Source organism: Cervus canadensis, chromosome 22 (assembly GCF_019320065.1).
Source record: "Cervus canadensis isolate Bull #8, Minnesota chromosome 22, ASM1932006v1, whole genome shotgun sequence".
Taxonomy (NCBI): Eukaryota; Metazoa; Chordata; class Mammalia; order Artiodactyla; family Cervidae; genus Cervus; species Cervus canadensis.
In genome coordinates, this window is record NC_057407.1 from 44,554,838 (window position 1) to 44,579,977 (window position 25,140).

Here is a 25,140-nt window from a genome sequence, read left to right on the forward strand (position 1 = left end):
AAACACGTGTTGTATATTGCACTATGGGTTCTGTCACTCTTCTCTCCTCTCTTAATATAGGTTTTAGTGTCAGGAGTTACTCCTTTTGTCCGCAGTGACTGGCATAGTGTCTGGTTCGCAGCAGGTGCTTACAATTTGTTAAATGAATAAATGGATGAACAGTCGTTCCTCATCTCCTTTCAGCTGATCACCAGTCTATGCGTACGTCCGCCCCCCAGATTGGAGTGTGTCCCTTGGGGCCGGACTTTGGCACCTCATCCAGGCTGGCAGCAGGCTGTGATCTTTGGTTTGCCTATCTCGGGCCTCTCGCCCAGCAAATAGCTGAACCCACGCCCCGGGCGTGTCGCGCCGTCACGCGGAACCTCCCTACTTCCACACAATCAGACCCGGCAGAAACTAAGCTATAAACTGCGAAGCCTTCTTCGCACCTCCGGACGTTGGGGAATACATACTTGGACCTCGACTCCACGCGGGTTGAGACCGGGAGACGCGAGGAAAGCGGGAAGGCGCGCCCTAGCGATTGCCCAATCTAAGGATTTGGGTCGAAGCCCCTTAAGTAGTTACATTCATTCAAGACTCCTCGGACCCGGCAGTGGAAAGGCCCCAGGATTTGTCGGTTTGGGTGTGGGTGATTGTCCGCACCACGCGAATAAGCGGGTCAGAGGGGATCGTTGTGGTTCAAGACTCACGCTATTGCGCAGGGTCGTCTGCCTGATGCCTGGGCTGGACTGTGACCCGGGCCAGGGGTCTGCCCGGTGGGCTGATTGCAGAGAGCGGAGGGTGGCTCGCGGGAGGTCGCCGACTCCCGGAGGCCGCTGTTCGGGGGCGAGGGTGAGGGCTGGCGGGCTGCAAGGCGGCGCTGCGTCCGCTTAGCCGAGAGCAGGCGGGTCGGGTGTGGCGACAGGGCGGGCCTCTGGAAGCGGTTAAGCCCCCTACCCCGGCCGTCCGGCCCTCTGGCCCGTTAGCTCTCAGTGCTTCTGGGGGGCTTCCCGAAGTCTCAGCTCCCTCTGCCGCCAGCTGCTCTCCTGACTCCGGGCACGACCCCAAGTGCCGAGCCTGTGGGGAACCCTCAGTTGCCAGATGCCGGTGGAGCGCTGCCACAGTGGAGGAGACGGGGATCGTGTGTTGTCCGAATGATGGGAGATTGGTTTACTTAATTATCCACGAACCTCACGTCAGAGTATAATAACAGAACAAACCTTCCCTTAGCGTGCAGATCTTGTTAAGACTTTGGTTACCAGCATACTGGGTTTAGTAACCAGCTTTTGTGAACATCAGTTGTCGGAGGTGATGAGCATATGTGCCAGATGATAGGGATTCTCTTAGATTCCAGTGTCAGAAGGATTAAGCACTCCGGTGGTGCTATTAATTAGGTTTGTGGACATCAAAGCCACCAAAGAATATTCCCAGTGGTGAAAAGTAATTGGTGAAATTTGTGACACGGTCAGAAAAGAAATAAAATTCAGACGGTGGATAGGGTCAATTTTCATTAAATTTACAAAGAAAGGAATTGATTCTGATAGAGATAATTTTAGTAAAATGAAAATGTAAATAATTGAATACTTCCTTATTGCTAAATAGAATTAAATTGACATAATGGTTTGCCCTGGAAAACACATTTTAGGCAATGTTGTTGTAGCTCTAAGAGTTTGTGTTTACAACACAAAGAACATCTTGGGGTCCCAAAGCTTTTTATCCTTATAAAGAGCCTCAGAGATCAAAAGCATCCAAAGATGACTGCTGATCAGAGAGAAAAAGTGACTTATCCAAAGGAATACAATGAGTGAGGAGTAGTTGTAACTAGTGTAACCCTAGGTCTTGGCTCCTTCTATTAGCAGATCTCTGATTCGTTATAAGTATGAATGCTCCAGGGGAAAAAAATGTTTTAGCAAGACAGAGTTGCTGTAATCCCAAAGATTGGATTTAGAGACACAGAGTGTACTGGAAAGATCACAGGCTTTCCAGTATTTCTGAGTAAGGAAGTTTGGGATGGAATACTAGCTCTACCACTTGAGCTTTACAACTACCATTTCCCCATCTGTCCAGTGTAGATTATGCCCGCCTCATAGATAGTTATCAGCATTAAACATCATCAGTGTAAAAAGTCATAGCATAGTGCCTGGTATATAATAGTGTGTGTGTGTGTGTGTGTGCTCAGCCATGTCCAACTCTTTGTGACCCCATGGACTATAGCCCGCCAGGCTCCCTGTCCATTAGATTTCTCAGGTAAGAATACTGGAATAGGTTGCTGTTTTCTTCTTCAGGGGATCTTCCCGACCCAGGGATCGAACAGCAGATGTCTCCTGTGTTTCCTCTGTTGGCAGGTGGATTCTTTACCACTGAGCTACCTGGGAAACCTGGCATATAATATTAGTTGGTATCAAATTCCATCCCCTACTCTTCTTAGCTCCTAAGGAATGGCAAACTTGACCTGTACCCTCCTCCCTACCTCATCCCCAAGCAATGCAGAACCAAAGCACTTTCTTGAACTACAAATGAGGTGCGCCCAGTTCTCAAGTCATGTGGCTGAAGGTGAATTCAGTAAGGGAAACGTAATTTTCTCTATTTTGTCCTATGTATTGTGGTTTTGAGATGTAAGCAATGCATTATGGTGAACCCTTGTGTTTGGATATATGTGTGCCAAGTCAAACTTGTTTTGCTTATTTAAATTTCTGTTTGGTAAGGCCTGGTTGTTTAGTGCTGTTTGTCTTTCCCCCTTTCCCTCTTTGGAAAGAGGAGGAGAAGTGTATGTGCTTGAGGTTTGGGAGAGAGTTAAGGATACAGAGATGAAAGGAAACCTGTGGGAACCAGGCTGCCCTCCAGATAAGCACAGCCTTTTGCCAGTAGATTAGGGACAATTGATGACATGATCAGTTTATAAATAGATGCTGAGAAAAGGATTTAGGAAATGGCAGAGGCAGATTAAAATATAATTTTTATAAAATCTAATAGTAACTAGGGTGCTATATTTGATTACTACTTCAGTGTCTTTTAAAATTTTTCATTTATGTAAACCTCTTTCTCCATTCCAAGTGGAGATTTATTGTAGGAAATCTTTTTAATTAGTTTTAAAACTTAGTTTTTAAATAAGCTTTATTAGTTTAAAAGTTATATTGAGAGCTTCCTGATATGTGCCAGGCATGGTGCTAGGTTATAGGGTCCCCTGGCCTGTAGAAGGAGCTAATAAGACAGATTTGTTTGTCTGTGTGAGCACTCTTCAGCTGCCTTTGTCCTTGTATAACTTTTTCTGTAACTGAGGCATGATTTTCCAGATTCATGCCACTGCTTTCCTTTTATAAACTGAATACTGGTTATCTGCAAGCAGCTTTTATTTTAATGAATTCAGAAATTATAGTACCTTCCAGTTTGGAAATGCTATTTAGTTGCAGAGCTGCTCGCTATAAAACATGCCCTTCAGTATTCATGCATAAATCATCAGAATTACAGTTAATTAGCATAAAAGAATATTGTTCTACTAGTAGAGATATTTTAAAATGACATTTAAACATAAAAAACAAGTATGAGCTGAATTTAAGTAAGTGATATAAAAACTTTAAGTTAATACTTTTTTCCATTTTTATGTTAAAGTAATTATACTGACTGATTCAAAGGACATGAACTTGGGCAAACTCCGGGAGACAGTGAAGGACAGGGAAGCCTGACTGCAGTCCATGGGGTCATAAGGAGTCTAACACGATTGAGCAACTGAACAACAGCAGTTATACTGACAGAAATTTGCAGAGATAGTACAGAGTATGACTGATAGATTGTATGATAATCGCATGTTTAGTTAAAAAAAAACAAACTGCCAAACTTATATTCCATGCCAAACTTATTTTCCAGAGTGACTGTACCATGTTAAAGTCCTCCCAGCAGTGTGTGAGAGATCCCATTCCTGTGCATGTTTGCCAGCATTTGATATTGTCACTTAAAATTTTACCTGTTCTACAGACTTTTGAACTCTGTGGGAGAAGGTGAGGGTGGGATGTTTCAAAAGAACAGCATGTATACTATCTATGGTGAAACAGATCACCAGCCCAGGTGGGATGCATGAGACAAGTGCTCGGGCCTGGTACACTGGGAAGACCCAGAGGAATCGGGTGGAGAGGGAGGTGGGAGGGGGGATCGGGATTGGGGAATAAGTGTAAATCTATGGCTGATTCATATCAATGTATGACAAAACCCACTGAAATGTTGTGAAGTAATTAGCCTCCAACTAATAAAAAAATTTAAAAAAAAAAGAAGAAGATATTAAGAAGAGGTGGCAAGAATACACAGAACAACTGTACAAAAAAGATCTTCACGACCCACATAATCACGATGGTGCGATCACTCAAAAAAAAAAAAAAAAAATTTTACCTGTTCTAATCAGTATGTAATATTATCTCATTGTGATCTTAAGTTGCATTTCCCTTAATAGCTATTAAGAGATGCTAGATATCTTTTCACATTCTTTTTTGTCATCTCTATATCCTTTTTGGTGAAATGTCTGTTCATGTGCTTTGTCCATTTTCTAACTGGATCTTTTGTTTTATCACTGTTGAGTTTTGATAGTGCTTTAAAAATTCTAAATATCTAGAGTCCTTTAGGAAGTATGTAGTTTAAAAATATTTTCCCCACTCTCTCGCTTTTCTTTTCATCCTCTCCACATGGATTTTGGCAGTGCAAAAGTTTTAAACTTTGATGAAATCCAATTTATTGGAGTTTCTTTTATGGATTGTGGTCTGTTGGTCTAACCCTTCCTCAAGTCCTGAACATTTTCTCTTTGTTTTCTTCTGCTTTTACACTTTTACTTTTTACACTTAAATTTATGATCTCTTTTGATTTCCTTTTTATGTAAGGTGTGAGACTAGGTCAAGATTCTCTTTTTTTTCTTTTCCTTCCTTCCACTTATACCTCCCTCCCTCTCTCTTTCTTTCCCTATAGATACCATTGTTCCAACACCATTTGTTGAAAAGTCTATCCTTCTTCCATTTAATTGCTTTTGTACCTTTGTCAAAAATCATTTGACTGTTCTCGCTTAGGTCTAATTTCTGGGTTCTGTATTCTGTTTCACTGATCTTTGTGTCTATGCCTCTGCTAATCTGTGTGTCTGTCCCTCTGCTAATAACACACAGTCTTGGTTACTGTGGCTATACAACAAGTCTTCAAATAGGATAGTGAGGTATGGTCCCTTTTATTCTTTTTCAAAATTGTTTTAGCTATTTTAGCTTCTTTGCCTTTCCATATAAATTTTAGAATATTCTTATTTATATGTATAAACTATCTTGCTGATATTTTTACAGGAATTATATTGAACCTGTATATCACTTTGGGGGGAGATCTTTACTACGTTGTCTTCCAGTTCATAACATGCTATATCTCCTCACTTTCTTAGGACTTCTTGGATTTCTTTCAGCAGTGTTTTGTAGTTTTTAGCGTACAAGTCCCAACATGTTTTGTTAGTATTGCATTAAAAATGGGGTTCCCTGGTGGGTCAGATGGTAAAGAAACTGCCTGCAGTGCAGGAGACCTGGGTTCAATCCCTGGGTCAAGAAGATTCCCTGCAGAAGAGAATGGCAACCCACTCCAGTATTCTTGCCTGAGAAATCCCATGGATAGTGGAGCCTGCTGGGCTACAGTCCATGGGATCACAAACAGTCGGACACATCTGAGCAACTAACATTGTATTAAAAAAAGTATAGTTTTATTGAGATCATTTTGGGGATGATGATAAATGGTATTTTAAATTTTTGTTTCTATGCATCCATTGCTGGTATATAGAAAAAGAATTGATTTTTGTATGTTGATCTTATATTCTTAAACTTTGTTGAACTCCTCTTTCATTTGAGGAGGTTTTTTTTTTTTTTTTTGTAGGTTCTTGGGGATCTTCCATGTAGACAATTATATCATCTGCAGATAGGAGTCATTTTATTTCTTGCTTATTTCTTCCTTTCCTAGTTCCTTAGACTTTTTACATTTTTACCCCTCAATGGAAAGTCTGGGGAGATCAGAGAAATGGGCTATGTATGGTCTGTTGCCTGGTAGACTAATTTTTATTTTGTAGTTGTTGTTTAGTTGGTAAGTCATGTCTGACTCTTTTGTGTCCCCATGGACTATAATCCACCAGACTCCTCTGTCCATGGGATTTCCCAGCCAAGAATACTCTTGGAGTGGGTTGCTATTCACTTCTCCAAGGGGTTTTCCCGACCTGGGGATTGAACCCCTGTCTCCTGCATTGCGGCAATGGCACCCCACTCCAGTACTCTTGCCTGGAAAATCCCGTGGACGGAGGAGCCTGATAGGCTGCAGTCCATGGGGTCACTACGAGTTGGACACGACTGAGCGACTTCACTTTCCATTTTCACTTTCCTGCATTGGAGAAGGAAAGGGCAACCCACTCCAGTGTTCTTGCCTGCAGAATCCCAGGGACGGGGAAGCCTGGTGGGCTGCACAGAGTCGGACACGACTGACTCGACTTAGCAGCAGCAGCAGCTCCTGCATTGCAGGCATATTCTTTACCATCTGAGCCACTGGGGAAGCCTTTAGCCTTCTCTTATTTTTATACTACTGCAGTTTCTTCATGTTTAAACTGGGATTAATTATCCATTCATCCATTACAGATATGGTCTTTATTCTAAGAACTTACCCTTAGGTAGTAGACATAGAAAACAAAGAGGTAGTTTCTGGGAATTTAGAGAGGTAAAAGTACTTCTAGGAGGGTGTATTGGAGACAGTCCTTGGTGGGGATTTGGATGTGGGGAGATCTGAGGAATGTGAACTCAAGTGAAGAATGCACGGAGGCACAGAGGTGAAAAGAGTAGTGTGTATCCTGGGGCTCCCGTTTCCTACTGCTCGTGGGAATTGAGGTGCCAGGTTCCCTAGTGTTCTTTGGAAGAAAAGCCCACCAGTGCACACACCTGCTAATATCCTGTCCAGGTAGAGGACCTGACAACAGGGTCTGTGAAACAGGATGTGTGGACACATGGAAAGATGCAGTAAAGCTGTCAGAGCCACCTCCCTCATCCCTGGTTGCAGGGCTGCCTCATGCAGGTGTGCCGGTGACGCCCCGTGCGAGCACACACACAGGCTGCAGATGGGGGCTGAAACCCCCCCAGGCTCTGCCTGCCACACTGGTCCAGGGCTGTTTCCACCCTGAGAAGCACCTTGTCCCAGTTTGCCACAGGCACCTTGAGGCCTCCAAATCTGTCTCCGAGTGTTTCTTAATGGTGCTCACATCATCATGGCTAAATATTTAGTATCTTACCATAATATCATTTGCTAAATGACTGACTTTAGCTGTCTGGAGGAACTCAGTCATCATTCTGAAGATTGGCCCAGTGTCAAAGGTGCAGAAATTCAGGAGGACACGCTATCCTCTCTGTTTTCTTTTTGCCTTCTGCCTTCCTTGCCACCAGCTTGAGGTTAAATGCTTAGAATCCCTCCACGTGAGGTGAGGATATGGCAAGTGACCCACTCAGCACTCACCTCCCTGGAGGGCCTGAAACGCACAGCTCCCTAGACCCCAGCCCTCTGCATCAGTGTCAGGCTCATCCTGTCCCCTCGGGGCCATCTCGCGACCTGTGTCCTGTTCCTCACTGGTCACTGCCGTGGCTCCCTTTTGGCCTACTTCCTCACATCTCCATTCCCTCATCCCAGTCAGTTTAAACTCTGGAAATGGAGACATTCATTCAGTTCAGTTCAGTTCAGTTCAATAGCTCAGTCGTATCTGACTCTTTGCAACCCCATGAATCGCAGCACGCCAGGCCTCCCTGTCCATCACCAACTCCCGGAGTTTACTCAAACTCATGCCCATTGAGTCAGTGATACCATCCAGCCATCTCATCCTCTGTCATCCCCTTCTCCTCCTACCCCCAGTCCCTCCAAGCATGAGGGTCTTTTCCAATGAGTCAACTCTTCGCATGAGGTGGCCAAAGTATTGGAGTTTCAGCTTCAGCAGACATTCATTAGAGAGAAGGAAAAGGAGGATTTCAAGTGAAGATGAGACAGGGAGGCTAATGGAGAGAGCATAGTTGGGAGTGATCTAGCAACAGAGGGCAGGGAGATGATAATAAAAGCCACACATGCATTTGTGGTAGAGGTGAGGGTGAGACAACCCAGAGTGAACATTTCCAGGACGGGCTGCTGGCAGCTCATCGCCGGGCCCTCTGTAACAAGGTGACCTTCCTTCCTCAGGTGTCCTCATGACTTCTCTCGCGGACCATGTCCTTGATCCTTTTTGCCTGCGTGGTAAGGGTGAGGGATGGACTGCCCCTCTCGGCCTCCACTGATTTCTACCACAGCCAAGACTTCCTGGAATGCAGGAGACGCCTCAAGACTTTAGCCTCACGACTGGCCCAGTATCCAGGTCGAGGTTCCGCAGAAGGATGTGACTTCAGCATCCAGTAAGCAAGCCTGTTCCCTGTTCCAGAATATCAGCCCAATTTGGGTCACTCTGAACCATGTGCAGAGAAGGCATTATGCTAATCACACCATATGAAAAGAACGTCTCAGGTCAGACAGCTGTTCGAGGTCGTGTGTATCTATCTACAGTAGAATGAAAGGCACTCGAACTTTGCTGCCTCAGCCTCACCTCACTGTGAGTGGAGAGGCCATGAGCACTGGGAGCACCAGGTCGCCCAGTCTTCATGGTTTTAGTTTGGTAGTTTTTTCTGCCTTAGGGTGTGGGCGTGGAGAAAAGGCAAGTCAGGAGGAAATACTGGATTAAAATGTCAGGACAGGAAAAGGATGAGAGTGAGGACGCCAAGAAAATAAAGCTAGACTTGGAGTTCTAGCCCTCAGTTTTTGCTTTTTAAATTTTTTTCACCTTTAAAGCAAATTTTAAAGTAAAAAAAAAATTTTATGTGACAGGAACAGGGGAGGGAAAAATGAGCATCAGTAGGTCCGTCTTCTCAAGGAACTCTAAGTCAAATGAGAGGACGCTGAACATAATACAATGAGGGCCAGTGCTCCAGTGGAAGCAGGAATCAAGTGGTCACAGTAACCATGGTCATAAGAACTACTATTGTTTTCTATGGTCTAGGCCCTATTCTAAGTGTTGTAGGTGGCTTATGAGGTAGATAATGGTATTGGATCTATTTTACAGGGAAGGAAACTGAGGTTAAACAACTTTTTAACCTAAGGTGGTAGAGCCAGGATTTGAGTGCAGGCAACTAGGAGCCAGGTTCTCCTTGTGTGTCTTTTCTTATTTTAGCGCTTAGAGACGAAAGATGTCCTATGGAGGGATTGGGGGCAAGGCAGGTTTTGAAATCTCAAAATGGCCTGTTACAGATTTTACATCTGTCTTTTCCAGAATTTAGGTTTTCACACTTCCCAAGTCCTTTTTGCTCCCCTTGAATAGTAAATTTTTGATTCACCTGGTAAGTTGGGATCCATTACAGTAATCCAGTCTCAGAATCAGGAAAATGAAAGGGAAAGTCCAGGCCTGCCTCCAAGCTGGGTGGTGCTGTCAGGCAAGAAGAGTCGTGGCCTGAAGAGGGACCCAGATGGCAGGCATGTGAAGCTGTCACCATTGGCCGGGCTCGGGGTGCTCAGGAGCCAGCACTAAGCTGCATCTGCCCACATCTGCAGCTCCCTTCTCTGGGTGCCTGAAACCCCCTTCCTTAGGGGTCCCATCCTCTTTAGGCTGGAATAATCTCACATTCTATGCACATTTTGTGCTGTACCTCAAAGAGGAAACCTTTTCTCAGTTAAAAAAAAAAAAAAGGCAAAAACCTATGACTTCAGATGAAATTCTGGGCAATTCAGTCATTATTTGAAAAGTAGAATATACAGTGTTTATTCGTTTGTCTTTCAACTTAAATGTTCACCATTCTTTTCACAGAGGAAACTTGAGACATTTTTTCTTACAGGTGAGCAGTCCTATAGTTTGTTTAATGATCAATAAATTAAAGTGATCCCCTGCAGGAGGGCATGGCAACCCACTCCAGCATTCTTGCCTAGAGAATCCCACGGACAGAGGAACCTGACAGTCTAGAGTCCAAGGGGTCATAAAGAGTCGGACACGACTGAGCGGCTTAGCACGGATGCAGGCAAGTTAGAGCAATCGCAGCTTGTCAGCGGCAAATGCTGCTATACATTTTTGAGAAAGTGTAAGAAAGGCGCAGTCCTGGACAGGCCCACCTGAAGAGACGATGTGTATGCAACGGACAGCTCCAGGACTGTTCAAGGCCCAGCAAATCCAGAGTGGAGGCAAGGTGATGGCCGGGTGCAGGATGTGAACAGGCGGGTCTGTTCCCTGGTGACGTAGTCCCTCTCGTTCCAGCTTCTCTTCTTCGAGGGACGTGGCCTGCATGGCTATCTGCTCCCTCCAGTGTCCGGCAGCCATGGCCTTCTGCTTCCTGGAGACCCTGTGGTGGGAATTCACAGCTTCCTATGACACCACCTGCGTCGGCCTCGCCTCCAGGCCATATGCCTTTCTCGAATTTGGTTTGTAACCCACTTTCTTAGTTGTTGTTCTCTCTTGCAGCATTGTATGTGTAGAATTTCCAGTTTGAGTCTGGCTGTGACCATCTGGGAAAACCACTGGAGGTTCAGGACCGTGTCCCTGAAGAATAGCCTCATGCCCTGAAATTTCCCGGCAATGAAAGGGGCCTGCAAACTTGGAGGCTCAACCCTCTGGCTTTTTACCTCTCCAGAGCCTGGAGCGGGGTGGAAGAGGGTGAACCCTGTATCTCATTCTGGAGCAGGGGGTCAGCAAACTGCAGGCCGAGAGTCTGTTTTTGAAAATAAAGTGGAACACAGCCACGCTTGCTCTATTACTAACAGGTTGTCTGTGGCTGCTTTTGCCCTTCCCTGGCAGAGGTGAGCTATTGTGATGGACCATCTGGGGCCTATAAGCTTAAAATGTTGTCTGTCTGGCACTCTGAGAGCACTGTGCCAACCCCTCCTCTAGGGCAGCGCTGCTTAAGGGTGGTTCGTGGACCTGTGCTTCCAGCGTGAGGCACATACAGGGAGTGACAATAAAAGGTTAGAAATTCTTACGGTACTTGGACATTCCTGTGATATTTTCCACTGTATTTTATCCAAGTATCTGTATGCAACCATTTGGAAATAAGGAAACACTGGTCCTTCATGCAGAGGTTCGAGAAGCACAGCTCTGGAAGAGAAGACTGCTTTTCTAGGCTCTGCCAGAGAGGCCCTGTGGAGGCCCAAGGGTCTGGAACACAGCAGTTGTGATAGCATATGCCCTGTTTCTGTCAGGTGTGATTCAGGTCATTTTTGAGGGGGAGAAGAGGAGTGGAGGTGGGAGTTAGGGAGTTCTCCAGTCTCAATGTAACCTGCCTTGGTCCCGTGATGCTCTTGAACGAGGGGCTGACGGCATTTGGTCCTCAGGGTCAGGTGCAGGGCTGGCACCTGGAAGTGTAGCCACTTAGGCTTTCTGGCAGCTCCTGCTCACACCCCGTCATGTGGCCTGTGGCCAGCCCATCAGTAATAGGGCCAGCACTGTCTTCTGGTGTCACCCAGGGATGCTGGGAAACTCCCTGGTACTCCAGCCTCCACCTGGTAGGCCTGTGACACAGACCACAGGTTCCTCTTGAGTCTCCCCATGAGGACGGCCACTCTCAGCCCCACTTCTTCTGTGTCCCCAGGTAGACCACAGCTGCAGCATCCCTTGGCTGTCATTTGACTGGCAGCTGGTAGACCTGTGTTCTCTTCTCCCCCCTCATCTCTGCATGCATCGTCCTTCCAAAGTGGTGGGCTTTGTCTCACAGGAGCCCCTTCCTGGCATCACGTTTGCTCATTATTGAGTGAGAGTAGGATGAAAGTAAAAGTACATGGATATTAGGAGCTTCCCGGGTGGCACAGTGGTAAAGAATCCACCTGCCAATGCAGGAGATGCGAGAGACCTAGGTTCAATCCCTGAGTCAAGAAGATCCCCTGGAGGCAATACACTCCAGTATTCTTGCCTGGAATACTTGCCTCTGGCAAGGAGCCAGGTGGGCTGTATAGTCCATGGGGTCACAAACAGATACAACTGAGCGCATGCACACACACACACACCACACGGATATTAGAATTATACATGATTTTGTTTTGTCAATATATTTGAAACTTCACCTCAAGTACTTATTAAAAGTTGGTAATGGATTAATACTAAATGTAAATAAAATAATTAAAACCAATACCTTTCATATAATCCTGGTTTGCACAACATATCCACATTCATTTGTAGTTTTTTTTCACACGCCTTTCTTGAGATAATCAGGTCAAGAATGACTGTCCCCATTTTGCAATCTTAGAAATCCTTTGTGAATGGCCCAGGTTTGTACTATGAGTTGTGCCTGAGCTAAGACTCAAGCCTGTCCCCCTGATTCGCTTGCCCCTGAGGTCCTGATGGACAGACTGTCACATTTTAATTATTCTCCTTTGAGAGATTGATGAGACCAGTCCTGCTATCTACAAATCACTTGACCCTCATGTGTAGCTGACACTCTTCAGAGTCTTGGCTGACTTACTAACTTGCTTAGAAATGCAAATTTCATTGTGTACCTATTGTCTTATAACATCCACTGTGATGACATTCAGTTTGGACTGCTCTCTTTTCACAGACAATGTCATTCAGAAAGTGAAGTGGCATTTTAACTATGTAAGTTCCACCCAGATGGACAGCAGCTTAGGAAAAATTCAGGAGGAACTCAAGTTCCAGCCACCAGTGGTTCTCACCCTGGAAGACACAGATGTGGCCAACGGGGTGATGAACGGACACACGCTGATGCACCTGGAGCCAGGTAGGTGGCCTGCTGCTCTCTGGTATTGATGAAAATGAGGTAAGAGTGTATATTGCAAATGGACACTGATTGTTTGACTAGGAAGGTGTTTAGGTGGGGAGTGGTATATAAAATGTGTGGGGGAAAAAACATGGGCTAATCTTGTTTCCAGGTGGCTTTTATTTAAAAAAAACAAAACAAAACAAAAAACAAGCTATGACAAACCTAGACCAGCATATTAAAAAGCAGAGACATTACTTTACTGACAAAGTATGATCTCTCACATCCATACAAAGCTATGGTTTTTCCAGTGGTCATGTATGGATGTGAGAAATCATACCTATGATGTGAGAGGACCATAAAGAAAGCTGAGTGCCGAAGAATTGATGCTTTTGAACTGTAGTGTTAGAGAAAACTCTTGAGAGTCCACTGGACAGCAAGGAGATGCAACCAGTCCATCCTAAGGAAATCAGTCCTGAATATTCATCGAAAGGACTGATGCTGAAGCTGAAACTCCAATACTTTGGCCACCTGATGCGAAGAGCTGACTCACTGGAAAAGACCCTGATGCTGGGAAAGATTGAAGGCAGGAGGAGAAGGGGATGACAGAGGATGAGATGGTTGGATGGCATCACTGACTCAGTGGACATGAGTCGGTGGACATGAGCAAGCTCCAGGAGTTAGTGATGGACAAGGAAGCCTGGTGTGCTGTATGTAGTCCATGGGGTCACAAAGAGTCAGACTGTGCAACTGAACTGAACTGAAGGAGATTTTCATTCTCTTTGGCTGGAAGTCACTTGTTGAATAGTACAGATTTGTACATTCTCTCTCTCTCCTTTTTCCCTCTAACAGTGAGTCCTTATCTCATCACTGCAATGGTGAAACATTGCAAATCTCCAGCAAGAAACCCACTCCTTGATGGAAGGAGTGGAGGGCTGTGGGGATGAGAGTGGGCAGGGGTCAGGGGTCAGGGCTTCCAGACCTCTCGCTCTTGGGTTCTCTGTGGGACCCAGAGACATCTCTCTATCCCTTTGGATTTCTGAGTCCCTGTCTGAGGAATGAAGTGTTGATGAACATATTCACAGTGCCCTGGCATCCGTGACTTAGTCTGCCACTAACAACATGAAGCGTTCAATACCTAGCACATAGCAAAGCATGCTTTTTTGTGTTCTTTGTTTACAGTTATATCCAATTAAACCAACTTTTAGTTGAAGTGGATATTTGCATTCTAAGAACTCTGTAATAGTATAATCCTTCCCCGGAAGACAGAACCATCTATACTCTAACAGTCTAATTACTTTGTTAACAGTAAACTGAATTTTGAAAGTGGTATATTTAAAATGTTCACATTTTTTTGGCTTAACTTTGGTTTTCGATTTGAACGTTTCAACCAGTGAATTCCTGGATTGACTCTTATGCCATTCAGTAAGTTGATGTAATTTACATTGGGATTGAACTTAACATTCATGGAAGGAAGACTAGGGCATCAGACCCCAAGCTTCTCCTTTGCTGTACCTGACGATGGGTCACTTTGTGATGTCTGTTTTGTTTTTTAACCACGTAGACAAGAGGAACAAATGCAGAAGGTGACAACTTGCCTATCTTTCTAAGACTACCCCGTATTGTCCCAAGTCTAGAGTCTTAACAGGTAGCTCTGTTCTGAGAGGAACTTTGATAGTGTAAACTAACACACTAACAATAGGCATCAGTTGGGCTGTGGTGTATGTATGTGTGTGTACGCATATGCGGGAAATGTGAGGACAAAAAAGGATGATTTAAAAGGAGACAGCAAGGACTTCCCTGGAGGTCCAGTGGCTAAGACTCCACAGTTCCAATGCTGGGGACGGGGGGCTCACCCCTAGTCAGGGAACTAGGATGCCACATGCCAAGTGGCACAATGAAAATATAAAATAAATTAATAAAAGGAGCACAGCAAGAGAATGGGTGGACCCCGCTTAATTGTGTGAACCAGAATCAGTTTCAGCAGTTATCTATAAAGAGGGAATGATCATTTTGTCTTCATTAGAGTTCTGGAAATAGCTTGTAGCTGAAATAATACATGTTTCCCTCCTCTTCCAAATAACTTTGGAATTTAAAAAATCACATTTGCTATGATTTGCTCCAGAAGCACACGTGACATTGAATATTGTCCCTATCAGAAAAAGAATGGAACATTTTACATGCTGTGGTTGAGGTGTGTAATAGAAAAGTTATAGGGTTTGACAACCAATTTACAACTAAAGCCATAAATTGTTTTAAATTGGGATTTCTCAACCTAAGCCCTACTGACATTTTGTACTGGAAATTCTCTGTTATGGAGACTGTCCTGTGCATTATAGCAATCCGTTCCCAGGGAGGACAACCTAAAATGTCCCTAGACATTGATTGAAGAGCCTTATCATCTCTGGCTGAGAACCGCTGGTGTAAATAGAAAGGAAATGAAGCACTTAAGAAAATCTATGCTTGCTTAAAGAAGAGCCTCTTATCTCGAAGACATTCACCTTGGATTCCCAGATCCTTTCTGTCCTTCATTCCTTGCCTTTTCCCACTCTAACTACCCCTGCTTTTTAAATTAATGTGTTTGCAATTGTGTGTTCAATTTAACTTTTTCATTAGCAGAGGTCTAGTTAATGTTTTTACTTTTTTTTCATATAGAAATTATTTTCACTTAACGCTTCCTTTTTTTCCTTGTGAAGCTCCTAATTTCCGAATGGAACCAGTGACAGCCCTGGGCGTCCTCTCCCTTATTCTCAACATCATGTGCGCTGCCCTGAACCTCATTCGTGGAATTCACCTCGCAGAACATTCTTTACAGGTAACCTTTTCTATCCAGTTTAAATCAAAAGACACACGATGGAAGAAACAGATATGGGTGCATATTGTTTATAAGGTTATTATTCACTACGTTTTAAAAATTGAAGTAAAATTCTTACTTCTTGTTTTATTCTTCGTAGTGAGTTGAGCAAATAAGAAACTTGCTCTTTTGTATTTGTTTTCCTGAGAAGTCAGAGGGGCTGCTGGAATACTGGTGAGAAATGGACAACTTGCTACAAGGACATCAGGCCACCCTGTAGCCCTGGAGACACCAGGAGTCACTGCAGGGGCTGGGTTGTTCATCCAAGGCAAAGTTTGACTCTCAGACTTTAAGATTCAGGCCCTTTTTCCTTTGGTAGAGTTGTCTCATAATCTGATTTATATCATTCAGATAGATACCAGCCTCCCTGTGTGTTTGTCAAAAGAACTGTATCACTATGAGGTTGATTTGCCAGCCTGCTCATCTCAAAGCAGCTTTCTCTTCTAATGCTTTTTACTTATTATTTTTAAATTTTGAAGTATTTCAAGCACTTAAAAACAAGCATGGAACCATTATGAACATGAACAGATAGATGTTAACTTTAAAAACAGAGTTTGGGATAAGTAGATGCTGCTGCTGCTAAGTCACTTCAGTAGTGTCCGACTCTGTGCGACCCCATAGACAGCAGCCCACCAGGCTCCCCTGTCCCACCAGGCAAGAACACTGGAGTGGGTTGCCATTTCCTTCTCCAGTGCATGAAAGTGAAAAGTGAAAGTGAAGTCTCTCAGTTGTGTCCGACTCCTAGCGACCCCATGGACTGCAGCCCACCAGGCTCCTCTGTCCATGGGATTTTCCAGGCAAGAGTACTGGAGTGGGGTGCCATTGCCTTCTCCAAGTAGATGCAAACTATTACATTTAGAATGGATAAACAAGATCCTACCGTATAGCACAGGGAACTGTATCCAATCTCCTGAGATAAGTCATAATGGAAATGAATATAAAGAAGAATGTATGTGGTGTATAACTGAGTCACTTTGCTGTAGAGCAGAAATTAACACAATACTGTAAATCAACTATCCTTCAGTTAAAAAAAAAGCCAGACTCATGATGCTCACACCCAAGCATGTGGTAGCTAAAATCTGAAGTGCAGTTGAGGTTCAATCTCAGGGTGCTTACAGAGACCAAGGTGTTTGGGGAATGGCAGCAGGCCTGGGTCCTGAGTGGTGGCTGGCTGTTTCCACACCCCACTTTTGGCCAACAAGAGGTATGGTTCCCACTCTTATTGTTTATGATGACTCGTAAGCAGATACTTACCAAATGTCTATATGCACTAGAACAGGTGTTCGTTGCTCAAGACATAGTCCCTGCCTCAGGGCACATAGCAGAGTATGGTGACATCACTCAGGAGGTGGCAGTACCTGGGGTGGGAGGAATTGGGGACAGTTAGTACTGACAGATTGGATTTTGAGAGGTGGCCAGGCTGGGCGTGGGGACATTGCAGGTTGCGGGCTCAGCACACGTGCATGGGAGCTGGACGTGCTTGGTGTATCCAGGCCACAGACGGATTTTACGTCACCCCCTGGTCTGGTACCTGAACAGGGGCTTGTTTCTCACCCAGGCAGGGACTTTGTATTGTCAGTTATACCAGACCCAATGCAGAGTAATGCACTTTGTGTCATAGTGTTTCCTTCCCTCTAAATATTCCTTTTCTTGTGTTCCTCATATTTGTCATAGGTTGCACATGAAGAAATTGGAAATATTCTGGCTTTTCTTATTCCTTTTGTAGCCTGCATTTTCCAGGTGGGTGAAATGTTGATGTTTTAGTGAGTGGGCTAAACCCATTACCTTATTTTGCTCTGTTGGAACCATCAGTGAGTTTCCCGATCCTGCTTTTGTTCCACCAAGACATTGGTTCAAATCACGGACAGTCCCAGCCCTTAGCAGAACAACTTTCCACCCATCCTGTCCAGTCCTCTCATTTTACAGAGAAAAGACTCTGGGGCCCAGAAAGGGAAAGTCATTTGCCCTAGGTCTCAGGGCCTTTCAACAGTGCAGGAACAAGAAACTAGAAACCGGGACTGGGCTCCCAAGAAGTGAGGGATGAGACTGCAGTGGGGATTGGGTTGGGCCTGACCAGTGTGAGGCAGAGCCTGGCCTTGTGCTCATTGCTGGGCATCCAAGTACAGAAATGTCCTTCTGCAGAACTGATGCCTATGTATGTGTTTTTTTTTCAGACACAGGACTGGGAAAAAATTTGTTGTTTCTAATAGAAATACCATCTGAGTCAAATCTGTCCTTAGGAAATGAAACAAAAATTATAATATTAACTAGAGCACTTTGATTACTAGTTATTTTCAGATAAGCTGTGTACTTAAGGACTAGAGTAGGAATGAGCTTTTGAATCCCCTATGAAAAGGTAGTAGTGAAAGTGTTAGTTGCTCAGTCGTGTCTGACTCTTTGTCACCCCATGGACTGTAGCCCACCAGGCTCCTCTGTCCATGGAATTCTCCAGGCAAGAATACTGGAGTGGGTAGCCATTCCCTTCTACAGGGGATCTTCTCGACCCAGGGATTGAACCCAGGTCTCCTGCACTGCAGGCAGATTCTTTACCGTCTGAGTCACCAGGCAAGACTTGAATCCCCTTTAAGCAGAGTTAATTCTAACAAAAAACCTGACTCTCTTTCCCCACCTTCTACAAAGTCTAGGATTTTAGTACCTTTTCTGTATATTTAAGCCACTGCTTCTTTTAATTAAAAGTTCTTTTCTCAGGGCACTTCCTCTCTCTTCTGCATACATCCTAGATGGCCTATTTTTAAGAATTATCTGATTGTGCAAAAAGAAAATTTCAACCTAAGATTGAAAATACACTCATTCTTTGGAAAATCAAGTCTCCAAGAACATGGGTGTTGCTGAGAATAATTTCCTGGACCTTGCATTTCAGGGCTGCAGGGATCTTACAGTTCCACCTTCATCCCCTCATCTGTGGTCTTACTTGATTAGCTCTTTCGATGGGGAACTCTCCCTCCCACTTCACTGTGAGCTTTTGTCAGATTGCCCTGTGTTTTCAGAATGTGCCTTTTTTTTTTTTTAAACATTCAAACAAAAAATGATTTCCAACTTTTGCAGAACAAGAATATCCTCTTTCTGTGTGATAGCCCTACAGGAAGCATCATTCTGGGAGACCTTCCCCTGAGTCAGAGATGCTTCTGAAGATGTAATAGGGAGGCTGTCTAGGAACAGTGGTACCCTATATAGTTGTAACTCAGGAAAAACTAAAATAGTAAAAGCACAGCTTCTATCACCAACTTTGTCACCTGTTATGACTCCCCCAAAGGAAAAGTTCCTTTGGAGGCCAGTTGCTCTTGTTAATGTATCCCCACCTGGCTGTCTGTCCCTGACCCACATCTCTTCTTTCTCTGTAGCACAGCCTGGACATGTCTGTCTGTATTTCTTAACTTCTTTCAAGAGGGCTGTGTTCTCATTCCTCCTGTGACCTTCTATTTAACTTTTCTTATCTCTTCCAAATCCCCACTTTCATCCACTGATTGACAATAACTGATCCAGTGAGTCCAAGCTCCACTGTAACAAATTTCAGTTTAATAAGCCAACGCTTATGAAACGACTCTGCAGGGCGGGTCGTTTGGCCATCTTGTTATCTCTGATGGGCCTCCCTCTTCTGGTGTCATTTCAGTGTTACCTGTACCTGTTCTACAGTCCAGCCAGGACTACGAAGGTGGTGCTGATGCTGCTCTTCATTTGCGTGGGCAACGTGTACCTGCATGGGCTGAGGAACCTCTGGCAAATCCTCTTCCACATAGGAGTGGCTTTCCTGTCTTCACATCAGATACTGACAAGGCAGCTTCAGGACAAGCAGTCTGACTGCGGAGTGTGAGGATGAGGCCACGGGATGGACGGATCCTTTGATTTTCCTCTGAGGGTCCTCGGCGTTTCCCCTTTTACTTCTTGGCTTCACCTCAAGTTTCCATCCTCGAAGTTCCTTTCAACCAAAGCAGACTGACCCTGAGAACCAAGATTTTTTTCCACCGGTGCAGCGGGAAGCATGAAGTTGCTGGCCATCTGGTCTCAGTTTTGTGTGAGAGTTACTGCAGAATCTCCACTTCAGCACTTTGGACAGCAGAATCTGGGCGCCCCGTCAGAAAGCACACTACTGGAAGACCAACATGGAATGGTTTTGGTCTTTTACGTTGAGTGATGCAATAAACCACTAGATTCAGTATCAGTAGTTTTAAGTAATTGGCAGTTGTCTCCAAGGAACCACTTAAACATCTGTATCAGCTTTTCAGTCTAAATGTGACTTTGGTGAGTTTTTTTTTTTTTTTTAAGAGGGTCAGCACAGGGTGAATTAACTTAAAAAGTGGTTTATAGGTATAACATAGATACATTTTGTTTACATTTTTGATAACTTAGGTCTGATATGATACCTTTAGAATATTTAAATATATTTTGGATATAAATTGAACTTCACTTAGGGTAAGAACAAACTGAAGCTGAGATAATGGTTGAGAAAACTGAATTTATTTAATTTATATATAACCTTTCATGGTAGTGGGACTGTAGGGATACAGAAATATTTTGTATTTATTTGCAGGGTATATCTGAATATTTTTAAAATTGAGTAACCAGTGCTACTGGATCATAAGCTTGTAAGCAGAAGTGAGACTATCAAGACTCCTTGCAGTTGGCCACAAACTAGAGTAGGTGGGTCACACATTCACACAGTGGCACTTTGAAGTTACAGGTGGAAGAGGCTGCTGTCATCAACTTTGTATGTGGTAGCCAGGTGCCAGGCATTTTAATCATGTCATTTAATACTTGACCCTAAGTACTTGTTCTCAGAAGACCTCACAAATTAATTACTCCTCTACACCTTTCCTAATCATCTTAATTAGATTCAGTTCAGTTCAGTTGCTCAGTCGTGTCCGACTCTTTGTGACCCCATGGACTGCAGCACACCAGGCTTCCCTGTCTATCACCAACTCCCTCATTTTTATATGAACAAAGGTCATGTGTATGTTAACTTTTTTAGAGCTTTATAGCTTATAAAGCTTTATAATTAACCCTGTGCTCAGTCCCTGGGTCGGGAAGATCCCCTGGAGAAGGAAATGGCAACCCACTCTAGTATTCTTGCCTGGAGAATCCCCATGGACAGAGGAGCCTGGCGGGCTATAGTCCATGGGGTCGCAAAGAGTCGGACATGACTGAGGCAACTCAGCACACACGCAGGTGCTCTGAAAAGTTACTTTTCTTTCTCTCATTGTTAACATTTTGACTGATCATAGTTTTCCAAAATTTAGATCTGAATATGATCCCTGAGGCCTCTAGAAACTTCAGCCTGGGTTGTCCAGTACCACTCAGGAGGCCATTTGGGAAGTTTGGCCTTTGGATTGTTCTTTGTAGAAGTCTGGAATATGAATAGCTCCACCATATTGCATAGAATACTCTGGGTTGAATTGTGTGATATTGATAAATTGCAGATTCCTATTTTGGTAGTTTTTAAGAGTTGAAAACTATCACAAGAGTTAGCGAGCAGGTAAGGAAAGCAAGGATGTCATTTTAGGGAATTCAGTTGACCTTGGTCATTTCATTACTGGTGGTGTATTGTTACTGAGCTACCTTAGTGTCACTTAAAAGAAAAGTTCATGTGACTAGGAACTGTAGTGGGAAAATGTTGCCATGGTAACTTTATTTTCTTATAATAGAATTTCCTATTTTTAATCAAAGTATTTGGACGTGAAAGTTACATTGGCAACATCCTCAGATGTTAAACCTCAGAGTCATCTCCCCAGTGATTTCTCAATCTGCATAATTTTCTGCGGGGGCTTCCCTGGTGGCTCAGATGGTAAGAGAATCTGCCTGCAATGCAGGAGATGTGGGTTAGATTCCTGGTTTGGGAAGATCCCCTGGAGAAGAGAATGGCAATTCACTGCAGTATTCTTGCCTGGAGAATCCCATGATAGAGGAGCCTAGAGGGCTACAGTCCATGAGGTTGCAAAGAATCAGACACAACTAAGAGACTAACACTTTAATTTTCTGCATCCCTAGCAGATAAATTTTCAAGCTTTCTGGGACACAACTTTGAAGAGATGGTGAAATAGAATGGGAAGCTAAGGAGAAGAGACAATCTTTTCATATTAGCAGCACACACAAAGCTTTAAAAGTTGATTAGAACAGCTTACCAATATATTGTTTCATCTTGAGCTCGTGTGCTATTGGTGTTGCCATGTAGCCTGGTACCCAGACACCCTGGGGGTCTGTGATCCACATTCAGCAAGTAGTGAAGGACAGTCCTTGCAGAAGAGACCCTCCTGGCCTAATGGAGAGGTGATCCACAAGCTGGTCCAATGTGGTCTGAATCTGTGAACACCTACATGGGGTTTAAGATTTACTTTCACAAACCAAAGGGAAAAGACGCAGTCGGCAAACAGTACAGAGTAATGACCACATAAACATTATGTAACTGAAATCCAGCTAAGAGCAGCCTCAGTCTAACTGGAGGAAGAGGCTGATGATAGGAAAGGCGTTCTGGAGATTTTATCCAAGGGAAATTGCAGGCTCGAGGTTGACTTGGGTCAGGCGTAGAGTTTTTTAGCCCTGTGTCATCCTTGGTGCCTCATCCTTGCCCTCACTCCGCCATGGGCCTTTGTTTTAGCTGCTGTAGCACCTTTGTCTGCTCAGTCGTTAACTGATCTCACGGGGCCACTAATGTTGGAAAACCCTTAAAAGTGCCTTCTGGTGTCAGATGTGGCAAGATCTTGAGCATCCCTGTGTGCAATGTCCCGTCTGCTGTTTCTGGGCGGGGGCGTGGCTCCGTGCTCTCTAGCCGGGCCGAGCCCAAGGCTTCCCCACCCGCAGGTGTGCTAGTGAGGGAAACACGTGGGCTCTGCTTTTCTTTCCCCAGGCCGGCTTGACTGTGACAGGGCCGTGCTCGGGTTTCCTGCCCTGGGCAGGGACACTCGGAGTATATTTGGGTGGGATTTCCTCTCGGTACTGGAGGCCTCAGTGCCCGCAGTGGGAGGATGACCATGGGCTCCCAGTTTTGCTTCTGCAGCTGGCACCCCTTTTATCTGTGAGTCAGTTTTAAAGTTCTTCAAAGGGTAAGAAAAAGGGTATTGGAAGGAAATGAGAACATTTAGCATCCTTCCTACCACCCCCACCTGAGTTCCCTGTTCTTTCCCTAGGAGCCCCCATTCAGGTCTCCCCTGCCTCTTTCCACCTCTGCCGCCTACATTCCAGTCCTAGAGGCAGAGGCTGAAAGTAGAGGCTCTGGAGGGAGGGGGAAGCCACCTTTCACTGTAATCGATAGGGAGGGTCCAGGAGCTTCAGAGAGGGAGCAGATGACGCAGGCCCAGCTCTCTCCCCTGTGCACCCCAGGCGCACAACAAGGCTGGCTGTTTGGGGTGCAGGAAGCAGGGGACAGGCCAAGAGTGGAGCTGGGGCCTGGCCGGTTGCTGGAAGACAGCAGCTGTCCCCTTGGCATATGGGGGTTGCACGCCATACCTTCAACCAGGGCTGCTGTTCACTGTTCTTTGATGGAATCAGCCCCTCGTCACACCGGGATGGGTGACCCTCAGATAACAGCACCGTGCACGTGAGGACTGGCCACGAGGGAGGCTTTATGGAGGCCAGGTGAGCACACAGACACCTGCCCTGATGTTGCTCACATTCCAGGCGATTCTACACAGAATCCCAGTCAAGTACGGGGAAGACTTACCTCTGCGCCCTGAGCTTTAATAAAGGTGGGAAAAAGGAGAGTCGATGTGCCCTGGAGAGGTAATGCGGGATGGAGCACCCTGTCAGTCAGCCCAGGCCTGGAGGTTGGCATGGTTATTCCACTTGGTCCCGCTCCACAATGGGCGAGTTGTGGCTCATGGGCTGGGGTCCTCTGGGAAATGGTGGTAGTATCAGCCTGCTCCCCAGCGAGCTGTCGACAGGGAAAAAGCGATCATGGAGGGGACGCTAGGTGAATCCATTATTCATGTGCAGGAGGAGAAAGGCTTTGCATTTGGTTCACTCAGCATGCAGAGGTTCTGCATGCTTCAGGCAGTGCAGCTCAGCACAGCCATATCTTCCAACCTTTACAAAAAAACGCCTCCTGCTTCCACTCCATAAAGGCGGTGGCCTCTCTTCCTCCCCCTGGACCTGCCTCCTGCCTTCCAGGCACAGCACCTTTAGTACCAGTGTTGTTTGGTCCTCCAGGATCCAGGGAGGCCAGACCTGCTGGTTAGACCGAATCTCATGGCCTGTTTCTGACCCAGGTGAGGAGAGCTCTGGTTCTGCCATCTGGGAGCAGTAATGTCAAACTTGTGTTGCTGGGGAAACGTGATTGGTAGAGAACCTGTGAAGAAAGACTTGTCAGTAAAATCTGGGAATGGAAGGCTATAGGAACATCTGCCTGTATGCACTGATGGCAAGGCTGTTGCCTGCAAGCACCTTTATGCAGTGTAAAATGATCAAACCCGTCCTGCTTCTTTATCCTGTGCTGGGTACAGATGACCTTCTTTAACCCTTACACTTAAGTGATTCTGGGTTCTTCTACAAGTATTATCCTATGAGTCATTCATACGACGTGGCCCCCAGGATTCCATTTTGTTTCATGGAGTTTTCCACTAAGGGCATTAAAGATTGAGGCTTGTTTAGCCAGGGAAGACCATTTATTTCACATATTAATTTTGAATGCTTGCTACCCTTGTTATACGAGCTTCTTACTGTTTTCATGTAATAACAAAGATCTATTTTGAGTAAATGGTGAGTGCGTTTTAACAAACTTTCACACAGTCATAAAGTCTAAACTTGTGTTGATATAGGTAAAGAATGTTGTATAACTGTTTATATACTATGTATGTATGTGTATATATATATATATATATATATACACACACACATATATATGTGTGTGTATATATATATAATAAACGAGGTGGCTCCAGAAGTGGGAAGAGAATAAATCCAAGGTGCTCATTAACTTGTGTGTTTGTGTGAAAAATTCTGAGTTGTGGGCCTGTTTTCCTAGAGGGGGTGATGTGGGCCTGGCATAAGGGAGGGGGTTGTGTTGATAGAAATGAAATTCAAGTCCTCTTGCCCGGTGAGGTCTAGACAGGTGCACGGTCTCAAATAGTCTTCAGCACTAATCCGTAGAGTCTGGAATGCAATCATGGGTCCAGGAAAAACCTTGGGAAAACCAAAATAGCAATTGTGGCCCTGCCCTCGGGGCTGGGAGGGCTGCCTTCTATGCAGCCTCTGCTTCTACCTGGCAGTGTGCCCCCAGCCAGTTACCTTCCCTGCTCTAGGCTCTGAGCTCCTGTCATATCGTTTTTTCCTTTTTTCATTTCCCAGGACCAGCCCTGTCAGGAAATGGCCACCAGAGGGCACACCACCAGGTTCCTAACCAGGTTCCCAGCCCAGGGACCGGTGCTGTTTTGCAGGGTGATGATGACTCCTTCAGCAGCTGATAAAATTCCCAGAAAGAAAACAAATGCACCCACCTTTCCTGACCATGCTTTAAGCACGTTGGGGAACGCATGCTCCAAGTTTCTCATCACCGTCAGTCCTGAGCGAAGGTTTTCGGAGGAGGACGAAGACTTCCAAAATAAGAATCTGGACTATTGAGTTCTGGGA

At 45.0% G+C, this 25,140-nt stretch overlaps 1 protein-coding gene across 3 annotated transcripts; it reads left to right on the top strand.

Moving 5' to 3' along the window:
- The first annotated feature begins 365 nt into the window (after positions 1–365).
- On the top strand, positions 366–24,487 carry SEC22C (SEC22 homolog C, vesicle trafficking protein). 3 transcript variants are annotated; one of them, XM_043442655.1, is made up of 7 exons: positions 366–473; positions 8,176–8,384; positions 10,265–10,428; positions 12,552–12,731; positions 15,407–15,525; positions 17,239–17,304; positions 19,196–19,739. In XM_043442655.1, exons 2-7 carry the CDS (start codon positions 8,203–8,205, stop codon positions 19,394–19,396), a joined length of 912 nt encoding a protein of 303 aa, XP_043298590.1. In that variant the 5' UTR covers positions 366–473; positions 8,176–8,202; the 3' UTR covers positions 19,397–19,739. The 3 variants fall into 3 exon arrangements, with proteins under 3 accessions (XP_043298590.1, XP_043298588.1, XP_043298589.1); XM_043442653.1 differs by lacking the exon at positions 366–473 and adding an exon at positions 591–1,047; XM_043442654.1 differs by lacking the exon at positions 366–473 and adding an exon at positions 592–831 and having other exon boundaries at positions 8,177–8,384; positions 19,196–24,487.
- The last annotated feature ends 653 nt before the right edge of the window (positions 24,488–25,140 follow it).

Bases quoted from the DNA above. Each gene is read 5' to 3' on its own strand.
- SEC22C (XM_043442655.1), top strand. From the start codon at position 8,203: ATGTCCTTGATCCTTTTTGCCTGCGTGGTAAGGGTGAGGGATGGACTG. The intron at 8,385-10,264 runs GTAAGCAAGCCT...CTCTCGTTCCAG, and splicing joins GGATGTGACTTCAGCATCCA to CTTCTCTTCTTCGAGGGACG. The intron at 15,526-17,238 runs GTAACCTTTTCT...TATTTGTCATAG, and splicing joins TCGCAGAACATTCTTTACAG to GTTGCACATGAAGAAATTGG.